The following is an 11,981-nucleotide window of genomic DNA, read 5'->3' on the forward strand; positions in this document are numbered from 1 at the left end:
TTCTTTAGCATTACGTCCTCATGTCCTATGTTGCAATTTGATGCAGGAAGCTTCTTGTAATTTTCTCCTGTAATTTTCTCTCTCCTTAACTTTTCCACTTGATCTAGGAAGTGAGCCTTGTTTAGGTCCCTTTTGAATCGCAGGATTGAGAAAACGTAGGAATAGGAAAAACGTAGAATTTTGATAGGAATGTAAGTGTAAAACAAAGAATTGCAAAACGCAGGAAAAATACAGGAATAACTGTTTGATTGAACCACAGGAAAAACACAGGAATTGGATGAGAGAGAGACTCAAAGGAAAGTTAGCAAAAGGTTAGGCCCCCTTTGATTTGGAGGAAAAATATAGGAATTTTAGAGGATTTCAATCCTATAGGAAAATTTCCTATGAAGCCCTTTGAAAAAAAGATTGAATCATATCCAATCCTTTGAAATTCCTATGGAATGGACAATCCTATAGAGATTTTGGAGGAAATTTAGCAAGAGCTTCAATCTCTTGCTAACTTTCCTTTGAGTCTATCTCTCTCATCCAATTCCTGTGTTTTTCCTATGGTTCAATCAAACGGTTATTCCTGTGTTTTTCCTGCGTTTTGCAATCCTCTGTTTTACACTTACATTCCTATCAAAATCCTACGTTTTTCCTACTCCTACGTTTTCTCAATCCTACGATTCAAAGGGGCCCTAAAGCTCTTACTAAATTTCCTCCAAAATCTCTATAGGATTGTACATTCCATAGGAATTTCAAAGGATTGGATAGGATTCAATCCTTTGTTTCAAAGGGTTTCATAGGAAATTTTTCTATAGGATTGAAATCCTCTAAAATTCCTATATTTTTTCTCCAAATCAAAGAGGCCCTTAGTTGAGAAAAAAATTTGGGTTTGATTGTCGCATCGAATATACGGACACACATTTGAAGTATTAAACATATAGTTTAATAACAAAACAAATTACAGATTCCGCCAGGAAACTGTGAGATGAATTTATTAAGCCTAATTAGTCCGTCATTAACAAATGTTTACTGTAGCACCACATTGTCAAATCATGGCGCAATTAGGCTTAAGAGATTCGTCTCGCAATTTACACGCAAACTGTGTAATTGTTTTTTTTTTCACATTTAATACTTCATATATGTGTCCAAACATTTGATGTGATGGGTGAAAAGTTGTTGTTTTGGGAACTAAACAACCCCTGAATTTCTTTAGGCTCCATGAATTCGACTTTGTGCCGCGCACGGTGTGCGCATGCAAGCTAGCGAGCATTTTCATGATCTGCTCCTGCCTCCTGCTTTGCAGATATCATTGTACAGACCACCTTCCAAGTGTAAAGATCAAGCAATTCAGGTTAGTTGGGAAAAGTTCAGAGAAAAAGGGGAAAATGCCCCTTCTCTTTCCCTTTCTTTTGTGGAAAGGTAGAGAATATCAGAATATATCAAAATGCCTTGTTGCACCAATAGAGTTAATTAATTATACCTCTCATCAAGTGACCACACACAATGGAGCAAGTTATCTTAAACAAAAAAAAAAGATAAAAATCTTGGAGCATCTTGAGCATGGATGCAAGAACAGTAGGCAAAGAAAAGATCAGAAGGAGAGCACCAAAGGGAAAGGAAAGGAGAGGAAGAAAGGTGGTGAAAGCAAAGGTAAGCTAAGGCCACCAAAAGACCAAAAGCATTCATGCATGAAGGCAAGAAAGGTTAGGAGAAGAGGAGAGGATCAAATTATAAGAGTGAGAAAAGAATACCCACACACCGAAGCAACTTTGCAGCTAACTTAGGCTCTCTTCGATTTGATTAAAGAACACTGCACACACCAAGATGCACCCACCCCACATAACCATGGATGGCATTCTGAATTTCTTCTTCCACTTCTAGATCAAATCAGCTTCTGCCTTGATTACTTTATTAACCGACCAACCATCATGCTAGTATGAGTTACCGTTGGTAAAAAGTGCTCTGTAATTTGGTGTGCTAATATAGGCTAGCTCCATTGACTGGTGATTTGATGGAATATATGATTAGCACTGACACCCCACTATTACGTTATACATCCCTGCAAAATAGTCGCTGGCAAGCGGATCTAGTATCTGAATTTGCACATGCTCTGTAATCTGTATAGTGGTCAAACTTTTTTTTTGGGGGGGCTGAAAGAAATGCAAATACTTGTACAACACTGAAGTTTTTTCAGCTCTAATGGAAGGTGTTTCCAGTGTAATTGTTCACTAACTGCCTGAACTGGCTTAGAGCAACAGAACTTCTGTATGACACTATGACAGCTAGTAGTAGCACCAAAAAAGAAAAGAACAGAACATTTTTTTGTCTTCATATTCAATGGCATGGACACTTCTACTGGCATACAAGAACGCAAATAAGAGTAACCGCAATGGTAATGTAAGGTGTTCTCTATAAAACATATACATCTCAGCAATAGACTAGATTAATAGTAAACCACCTTAATAGTATGTCTACATGGGTATGTATAGTTCTCTCATGCATTGTTTTGTTTTTCTCTATAGACTATCTCTAAGTTAGTAGATAGCTTTGCTCTCTCTCTTCATTTAATATCTTCCAAATAGAAAAATATGCTGACATGGATCTTTTATAGAGAATCTCTTATAGAGAGCTTATAGATAACAATTATGGGTGCTCGAAGCAATGAGGTCCAAACGATGCAATAGGAAAGACCAGTTCATTGAATGGACTCGCCAACCATCGAAAAGCTCTGCAAATTTTGCCATTTACTCATCAGTCATCGCACTCTCCCGTTGATACAAAGGCGATGCACACACAGCGTAGGCAGACACCGAGACCAATTCTTCGTCTTCCCCCCCCCCCCCCCCCCCACCACCAACCTTCTTGCCTTGTAACCATCGCGCATACCAAGCTTAATTACTGTACTTTGCCTACACCTATATATTTCTTCCACACATACACATCTCCATTCCCCTCTCTCTCTTTCTCTACCTTCCTCTTTGCTTTGCCATTTCAAGTCTAGAGAGAGAGAGAGAGAGAGAGTTGCTGGATTGGACGCCATTGATGCTGTAGCAGAGAGGTGCCAAGGTCCAAGAAAGTGAGAGAGAGAGAGATTGATGAAGAACATGGAGGCTGCAAGAAGAGGAAGAAGAGGAAGGCAAGGTGGTGGTTTGCTGCTGGTGGTTCTTGCCGCTCTTCTGCTTCTTCTCCTTGCATTGGCGCGCGGCGCGAGCGCGTGGGCCCACGGCGGGCTCGCCGGCGGCGCCGGCGCCGGCGCCGGCGAGCGGCGGTACATGGATCTCGCGATGAGGAGGATGGAGAGCGTCAGATCTTCCTTCGTCGCGAGGAGGGAATTAGCAACGGTCAGTGTAGTTTAACTAACTCTACTCCATTTCATGGCTTCCTGCTGCTTCTGCTTCCATTACTGTGTTGATTGCGTCATTTCAACTTGTTAATTGCAAGCCTCTCTGCTGCTTCCAGGCTTGCAGCTCTCTGCTGCAAAAAAAAAAGTTTTTTAATGAGTAGTTTGATCATTTTGTTGGGGAGCGTTTGTTGTGCTGGGTACATGTTGCAATTAATTAACTGCATTACACTGGGCCAAAGTTAGCAGTAAAACCATCATTTTCGAAGAACAGCAATGCATATGCACACAAAGAGAAGTTATCAGATAATTGTGTCGGTTTGCTTTTGCACTGGCAGTACATTCTTTTTTTTTTTCATTTGCCTTTTGCAATAAAATGAGCAGTTTTATTACCCCAAAAAGCAGCTTTTTTCCTAAGCATATCTCCGTCATTTGTCGGCCGGAAGTCTCTGTCCACGCTCTCAATGAAATCTAGCCGTCCTCAAAGAAATGTCTTTCATTCATAAATCCGCATTCACATGCCCAACGCATTAGCTCATGCATCAGTAAAAAAAAAAACTGCATTTGCAGTTCATATTTTCCAACTTTTGGTATGCACAAACGCATTACCTCAACGTTTTTTCTTTTTACACTTTTGGTATTCCCATGCACAACTCTTTCAAGAGTTCAAGGGCGTCATATTTTGACTGCATTTGTCATCAACTTTGGAAAAAGAAAAAAGAAGATCTCCCATTTTCTCACAATTTCGTCAAGAACGTTAGGTATACTACCAATCTAGCAATGTACCATGAAATGCTTACACGGCAGCGAAGAAATTGAGAAGTTTTCTCCTCAGAAAATCCTGCTCACTTTCCACCGTGTTCGGTAGCAGGTAGCACTAGTAGCAACTGCCCCCACATAAATGTAAAAAAAAGGAAGTAAAAATTAAAATCAAAAGCTTCGCGGCTACTCGTGCCAACCAAACTTTGAACTTTTTACCGGTGCTAACTTTGAACTTTCTGAGTTTTTTTTTTAAAAAAAACTTTGAACTTTCTACCGGTGCTGTGCTGTCACGTCTGACATGGCGAGTTCGTGCATTGCAGTCTACGGCGGCGAGCTCGTCGCGGGTGTACCACGTGACGGACTACGGCGCCGACCCGACCGGCGGCGCCGACGCGACGGCGGCGATCAACAGCGCCATCGCCGACGCGTTCCGCCGCCCCTCCAACGCCACCATGACCGGCGGCATCCCCGACCTCGGCGGCGCCGAGATCCACCTCGACGGCGGCTCCTACCTCCTCAAGGGCCCCCTCTCCCTCCCCGCCTCCGGCGGCGGTAACTTGAAGGTTAGTAATGATGTCACGTGAGTATTTTTATTTATTACTTCATCCGTCCTATAATATAAAAAATTTTAGAGGGTCATAAGATACATGTTTCATGTTTAGATTTATATGTTTAGATTTATAGTATAATGATATGTCACATACCTTATTCAGAGATACCTTATTCAGAGGGAGTATATATCTTTTCCTAACTCATTAGTTGTATACATATTAACAGAAACTAGATATATGAATCATTTTTACTATGTTAAAAAAATTGCACTATCTTCGTCCCAAATGTTAGTACAACATAAAATGAAAAATGAAATTTGACAAATCATTTTTAAGAAATTCTTTCAGTCCCAAAATAAGCACAGTAATGAGTTTCCGTGCCCAACTTTAATTGTCCGTCTTATTTATTTTTTTTTGAAAAAACTAAAAACATAAGTCACATATAAAGTAATCTAATATCAATAAAAATATTAATCGTAAAAATTTTCAAATAAGATGAATGATTAAAGTTGTACGCGGAAATTTATGATTATGTTTATTTTGGGACAGATGGAGTAATGAATTTGGACAAACTAATACTTTGGGATGTAGAAGGTATTTTGACATATGGGTCCCACTGAGGGTGTATGTACACGTGGCAGATTCACAGCGGGTCGCTGCGGGCGGCGGACGACTTCCCGACGGACCGGTATTTGATCGAGCTGTCGGCGAAGGCGGCCGGCGGTGGCGGGGGGAGCTCGCCGGCGATGAGCTACTACTACGAGTACGTGACGCTGCGCGACCTGATGCTGGACTGCAACTACCGCGGCGGCGGCGTGCGGGTGGTGGACTCGCTCCGCGTCGGCGTCGACAACTGCTACGTCGTCCACTTCGCGACGGACGGCGTCGCGGTGAGCGGCGGCCACGAGACGTTCGTCCGGAACACCTTCCTCGGCCAGCACATGACCGCCGGCGGCGACCCCGGCGAGAGGTCGTTCACGGGCACCGGGATCCGCCTCGACGGCAACGACAACTCCGTCTCCGACGTGGTGGTGTTCTCGGCGGCGACCGGGATCATGGTCACCGGAGGCGCCAACGCCATCTCCGGCGTGCACTGCTACAACAAGGCGACCGGGTTCGGCGGCGCGGGCATCTACCTCAAGGTGCCCGGGCTGACGCAGACGTGGATCACCAACTGCTACATGGACTACACCGGCATCGTCGCCGAGGACCCCGTGCTGCTCCACGTCTCGGGCTCCTTCTTCCTCGGCGACGCCAACGTCGTGCTCAAGGCCGTCAATGGCGTGGCGAGGGGGGTGCAGATCGTCGGCAACCTGTTCAACGGGAGGGGGAAGGGGGTGGACATCGTGGAGCTCGACGGCGAGTTCGCGACGGTGGAGCAGGTGTACGTGGCGCAGAACGCGGCGACGGGGATGACGGTGAGGTCGACGACGGCGCGCGCCGCGGCGGAGGGGAACGGGAGCTCGTGGACGGTGGACTTCTCGCCGGTGCTGCTGTTCCCGGACCGGATCGGGCACGTGCAGTACTCGCTCGCCGCCGGCGACGCGTTCCCGGGCCACGCTCTCCGGAACGTCTCCGGCAACCGCGTCGTCATCGCCACCGACGCCGCCGTGTCCGCCACCGTGCACGTGCTCGTCGACCAGAACAGCAGCTGAAGAACAAAAAATCAAAATGCTGCTGCTGCCTGCCGCGATTGCGCGCGAGCAAGGCGTTAGATTCGTTTGTTCTTGCGATTCACCGGCAAAATTCGTCTATATCAGAGAGATGGCAAAATTGGCAATAGCTATAGCTTGTATTTGATTGTTTCTGAAGATGATTCAGAATGGATCACTTCGTCAGTTCATCGTGCTTCCAGTTTCCATAAAATGCCTCAAGATTCACTGATTCAGCCAAGATTTCATTTTTTTTCTTTTTCGGAAAAAAATGGAATCAAGAGCATGCAGGGATGATCAGAATTATGACGACAAGGAGAACAGCTGGTCATTCTTTCAGTTACAAACTGAATTCACTGACAAGAATGATGCAATTGCTACTATACTGTACTCCGACGTAGGAGTACTGTATCCACAAGTAGTAGTACTTGTCCCATTTGTTTTGCTGGTCACCCGTCAGTCTCAAGTGTAATACTCTGTACTAGCAAAAGGCAATTCATTCATGCACACGCTTGATCATGCCCAATGCCCCAGGGACCCAAAGTACTAAGCAAAATTATGTGGAGCAATAACAACTTTTAACAGGTAGCTCACCTGTTTTCCTGGCTATTATTTCGATCTGTCGGTCGGCACTGGCTATTTCTTGATTTCTTCTTGCGTGATTCAACTGCAAAGACATGTAGGTAGCTTATCTGATTATCTCTTCTCCTAATACTATCTATGAAAAAAAAATGTTGTTAGCACTGATATTTCCTCAGTAAAATGTGAGTAATTAAGCATCAGAAACAAACTAAATGGTCCACCAATCTTGTTTCTTCTTGTTGCTATTGTCTGTTTACCATCTTTAATTGATGTGTTTCAACATTAGTAAGTTGTTTCAGAGCAGCCAAAAGGAAAGCGATCACTAGCTGCTGAAATTTTGAGGTGAAAGGCAGCTAATCACTTTCAAAATTCCAAAATGGACTCTTTCCTTCATTCCCAATTGTTGATATGCCAAGGACTTTTTGAGCTGTTCATGGGGTTAGTTTACCTGCTTTCTCTTGTCAGACGTCAGTGTGTGCCTCCTCTTTCTTGATCTTTTCTTCAGAAACCTTCCAAATGGAGTACTTAAGCTGAATTTTTCTGTATAAAGTAGCTCAACAGTTTCTCTTGACGAATCTTGTGCGTTTACACACCAATAACTTCTAAGTTGTAGACCAACCAAAGGTAAGCTGCATTTGAAAACTGAAACTCTTCAAACGAAGAAATAATTCTGGAAGCTGATTTTGCCAAAGGTCTTCATTTTTACTGAGTTATTCATTAGGCTTTTTTTTCTTCTTCTTGAGTTATAATGTTCTCAATTTTGCCACTTCTTGCAGAGTTAGCCATTGGGCTTTTTTTTTTTAAAAAAAAAACCCCAAATGCTACAAAAAGTTAAACCGATACATGTGCCAATTTCTGTGCTTTTGGCATTGTCAGGTATAGTGTGGAGAAGGTGGCAACTCTATCATGTCCTTGGTCCCAGACCATATGAATTATGGCATATGGAAATCTTGATTTCTTGGGTCACTGGTCCAATATTTTTCTTTTTCTAGAATCCACTAATCCAATATTATACTACTAGTACTAAGCTATTTAAAAGTCTCTTACTAGAGTTGGTTAGAGTTGCACAATTTCACTGTCACCATGAGCTTACTTTAAGATTTGGCAATCCTGTACATATGATGCATTGTCTTTTAAGTTTCACTAATCACTGTCAAAACACGAGAAAAACATGGCATTATTTTGCTGAACCAGTCAAACAGTTACCATTAAAAAAAGTTAAACAGTTAAAGTAGGGGGAGAGAAATATGGTAGTAGCTCAAGAAAAAGTCATGAATCCGTTAATATGGTTCATTCTTTCGCTTATTTGTAGAATAAGCCAAAATCATATTTGCAAACAAAAAATAATTTGTGAATAAAACTTTTATATACGTGTTCTTAGTGATCTAAAAGCAAATGCTGAAAAATAAATTACGATGAGAAAACCCAAAAATCAACACCAAATTTAAGGTGGAAAATTTAAATTTTGGCTGATAAATATAAGCATAAAGAAAAGATGAGGCCCGTCCTGTGGAATTCAGTGTAGAAATTCAGATTATTCGACTGGTGATCCACCCAAGTCGATAAACATGCTTGTAGCATGGTGATAAATGCCTTCCGGTGAGAAGCTACCGACCAGGGTTCAAATCCTATATATATATATATTTTTACATAAGAAGGTATAACTGGCTTACCTTATAGTCATTTCATTGATAGAAATCCTAATCTCGCATAAAAAGGGGATTTGATTCACCCAAAGTCCATGAACTGTGTTGCATTTGTGTCCTCCTTTCTTGGAACAGGTCCAAAGATGTCCATTTGAGATCTGCATGGCATCCGTGATTGCGTGAGGATTAGTCTGATAGGGTAGTTAGAACAAACCTTGTTAAGGACCTACTTGACTTTGAACCGTATTGATAGTTGTTGGTGAGCTAATCTGACGAAGTGAAGCAGACAGTGATCATTTGAGGTCAAGAACTGATACGATAAGTACAAACAAATCATCAACGAATTAAGCTTTTTGTTAAGGGAAGTAATGCATAGTACGGTACTTGAATGAATAAAGTTTCAAACAGCAAAAATCTTAACTTTGGGAAGCATAGATATTTGTCATTTTCTGTACCATACAAGAAAATTTCTCGTCCTTCACCTGAAACTTGCTTGCAACCTAACTCTGGTAGAGCCAGGATATAACAATGGTTTCTTTTAGATAATGGGATATAACAATGATATGCTTCCTCTCTTTTCCATGGAAGGTGACATTTTCTTCGCTTTTCAGTAGCAAACTTCAGTGGACGCATTTTTGTGCAGATGCAGACATTCAGAATCCAGTAACAAATTGCTTGCTTTTCACAAGCCAACTTTAAAGCCATGTGATTGTTTCAGATGGTGACATTTAGTATAGATTAGAGATTAATATTAAGGTGCAGTATGTCTACTAAGGTTCATAGTGGTTCATATATATATATGGTTATTTCTTGCAGCAGAAAACACACACCAGGTCGAACCAAACAGCAAGCCAACATGCTTGTGCTGTATTCAGAGCTCCAGTACTTGTACACTGAACCAAAACGCGAGTGAATATTCGTTAAGCTCAAAGGCATCCCACATCTCTCTCCCTTGATAATTCATGGATGCCAACAGTATTTCACAGCCGAATATACTCTCTCAGCAAGCAGTACAAAAATTGCCAAACAGAGGGGCTGATATATCACAAAATGTTCATGGCAAGTTGGCATTTTGGCAACCTTCATTTTCATAATTTAGGATATTGAAAGACCTGCTAAGAATAGCCATTAACTTTTGAGACTTAAGAGACTGGTAGATACATTCTAGAATGCGTAGCAAAGATTCTGAGACATAGTTATCTACCATGTATTGTATCTAAAATTGTTATTCTAGAGCTACAGTGTACCAAGATTAATAGCATTATGATTTATGTATCCACCTTCTATACATCTTCCCTAAGAAAGCTCACTACCAAGCAGCTAGCCCTGAAGCTCATTCCATCCTATGAACAAGTAAGCAGACCTTCAATGGCAATGCCAGCAGGATCATTGCCTTCCCGCTCCACGGTTTCCACCACCGCCTGGTAGAGATTTGCCCATGAGCACCCATCACCAGTACTCCCAACCATGTCCCAGAACGTCAAATTGGGGCTTGGTGGGCATGAGGCGACGACAATGTCAGCAATGCTGCCTACTTTGGCTGCTGGCCGGGGAAAGTCCAGTGCCAAATTATCGACTTTGTGCTCGTAAATCTTCCCGTTCCTGTCGACCTTGTATCTCGAGGTGCCACTGAAGCAACCGTATGATTCCCACGGGACACGCGGGGTTCCCCACAGCTCCCACCGGACAACTATCGAGTTCTCTGTCAGTTGCCAAATGCGTGATATGTCAAGCCCGATTTCACGGAAGAGTAGGCGCCCATGGAATCTGAGAGCCCAGAAGATTGTCTTGTAGTTGTCGATTCCATGGAAAGTGTTCAACGGATCGACGAATGTTATATCTTCACTGCAGTGTGATGCAAAGAGTGTTTTTAGTGCCCATTTTACAAGAATAACTGTAGAATATATCAACAAAAATAATATAAATATGAAACTACAAGAAGTACACTTGTCAAGTCAACAACTAGTGTTCTTCATACATGACTAGAATCAAGAATCATTTGGTTACACAAACTGCTGTAATTGCTGGTGATATATGGACTGCTACCTGTCACTGCTCTCTGAAAGTGTAAACTTATCAGTTGATTCAATTCTCAGTCTCCATGTTTATCAGTTGATTCAATTATCAATCTTGAATATGACACTCTCTTTTAATGGAAATCTTGACAATGATAAATTATCATTCTACCAATCATTTCCTCCGTTTCTATGTTGACTGACACATCATTTTCCATGATTAGCCAACTAGCACAAACACTGAAAACTTCAGCCCAGTTTTAGTGGAAGCTTTCAGCTTCAGTTCCCCATGGACATTTATTCACTGACGAACTAGCAAACTAAAAATTCTCACTACAGCAACAACGATAATAATAAGCAAAAGTAACAAACTCAAAATCTATAGCAATAACGATAATACGAAGAAAGTAATTAGCGAAGATTAATTTTTACCGGTAGATGTCGTAGTTGGGTTCCCGGACGAACACCGCCGGCAGGTCGTCCCGCAGCGTGCGCACCGCCGTCCCAAGGTTGAGGTAATAATCCGACCTCCGCGGGTCCTCCCCGCCGCCGCCGCCGCTCCGGCCGCCACCGTTCTTGCTCCGGCTCTTGGGCGTCGGGACGGCGGCGGCCTCCTGCTGCGAGGCGCCGAGCAGGAGCAGGAGGTTGAGGTGGCTCGGTGCCACGGCCTGCGCCGGCTGGAGCTTCCCGCCGCCGGGAAGGCCGAGCTGCGACTTGAGCGGGCTCGGCGGCGACTTGCAGGACGGCGTGGTGAGCTTGGGGAGGAGGAAAGCCATGGCGCGCCTTTCTTGATCTTTCTGGCTAGCCTACAAGTAGCGGATTCCTTCGCCTACGAGCTCCATGTAGTAGAAGCTTCCAAATTGGCCATTGGGATGTTCTTGGGGAGGGAGAATTGAGTGGCTCCGATGGGTGCAGCGAAGGCGAAGGCGAAGGCGTGTGTGTGGGAGAGAGATGGGGTCCGACGTGGAGCCAGCCAGCCAGCCGTCGAGGTGGAGATGATCCGGGGTTTCATCCTTCGTTTTCCTTGTCCTTTTGTAACAAAGAAGAAAAAAGAAGAAGTAATTTTTGCTACATTTTCTAGTAGATAGTTTTCTTTTTCTCCTGATTACGCGAGACACACCACTACATATGCAGACCGCATACACGCACTATACCGTAACACATGAGCTTATCACCGTTACATATGCAGGCCATATAGACGAGAACACGCCACGCATATAGACCGCATACACACTCTGGTGAATGTATTGTAATATGCGACTATACCTGTAACACATTCTAAAATAATAGATTTGAGACCGAAGTTAAATTTTCACGACCTCTTTTCTGTAGTAAATAATTAGTTGATGTCTCAGGTCTTGCTAGGAAATACATGGAGAAATACATGGATGAATGTATGCTGCATATTGCAGAAATGAAATAAAGTGGAAATGATATGGGGTGATAAT

At 43.0% G+C, this 11,981-nt stretch overlaps 2 protein-coding genes across 2 annotated transcripts; one reads left to right on the forward strand and one right to left on the reverse strand.

Moving 5' to 3' along the window:
- Nucleotides 1-2,727: 2,727 nt before the first annotated feature.
- Nucleotides 2,728-6,526, forward strand: LOC4336972 (polygalacturonase QRT3). Its single transcript, XM_015778697.3, has 3 exons — nucleotides 2,728-3,326; nucleotides 4,408-4,650; nucleotides 5,280-6,526. The coding sequence occupies exons 1-3, from the start codon at nucleotides 3,081-3,083 to the stop codon at nucleotides 6,291-6,293; spliced, it is 1,503 nt and encodes a 500-aa protein (XP_015634183.1). The 5' UTR covers nucleotides 2,728-3,080; the 3' UTR covers nucleotides 6,294-6,526.
- A 3,062-nt stretch (nucleotides 6,527-9,588) lies between these two features.
- LOC4336973 (uncharacterized) lies at nucleotides 9,589-11,535 on the reverse strand. The gene is made up of 2 exons (XM_015778522.3): nucleotides 10,966-11,535; nucleotides 9,589-10,363 (listed from the first exon to the last, which is right to left on the reverse strand). The coding sequence occupies exons 1-2, from the start codon at nucleotides 11,307-11,309 to the stop codon at nucleotides 9,862-9,864; spliced, it is 846 nt and encodes a 281-aa protein (XP_015634008.2). The 5' UTR covers nucleotides 11,310-11,535; the 3' UTR covers nucleotides 9,589-9,861.
- Between the last annotated feature and the right edge of the window lie 446 nt (nucleotides 11,536-11,981).

This window comes from Oryza sativa, chromosome 4, assembly GCF_034140825.1.
Source record: "Oryza sativa Japonica Group chromosome 4, ASM3414082v1".
Lineage (NCBI taxonomy): Eukaryota > Viridiplantae > Streptophyta > Magnoliopsida > Poales > Poaceae > Oryza > Oryza sativa.

Bases quoted from the DNA above. Each gene is read 5' to 3' on its own strand.
- LOC4336972 (XM_015778697.3), top strand. From the start codon at position 3,081: ATGAAGAACATGGAGGCTGCAAGAAGAGGAAGAAGAGGAAGGCAAGGT. The intron at 3,327-4,407 runs GTCAGTGTAGTT...CGTGCATTGCAG, and splicing joins CGAGGAGGGAATTAGCAACG to TCTACGGCGGCGAGCTCGTC. The intron at 4,651-5,279 runs GTTAGTAATGAT...TACACGTGGCAG, and splicing joins CCGGCGGCGGTAACTTGAAG to ATTCACAGCGGGTCGCTGCG.
- LOC4336973 (XM_015778522.3), bottom strand. From the start codon at position 11,309: ATGGCTTTCCTCCTCCCCAAGCTCACCACGCCGTCCTGCAAGTCGCCG. The intron at 10,364-10,965 runs GTAAAAATTAAT...ATCACACTGCAG, and splicing joins CCCAACTACGACATCTACCG to TGAAGATATAACATTCGTCG.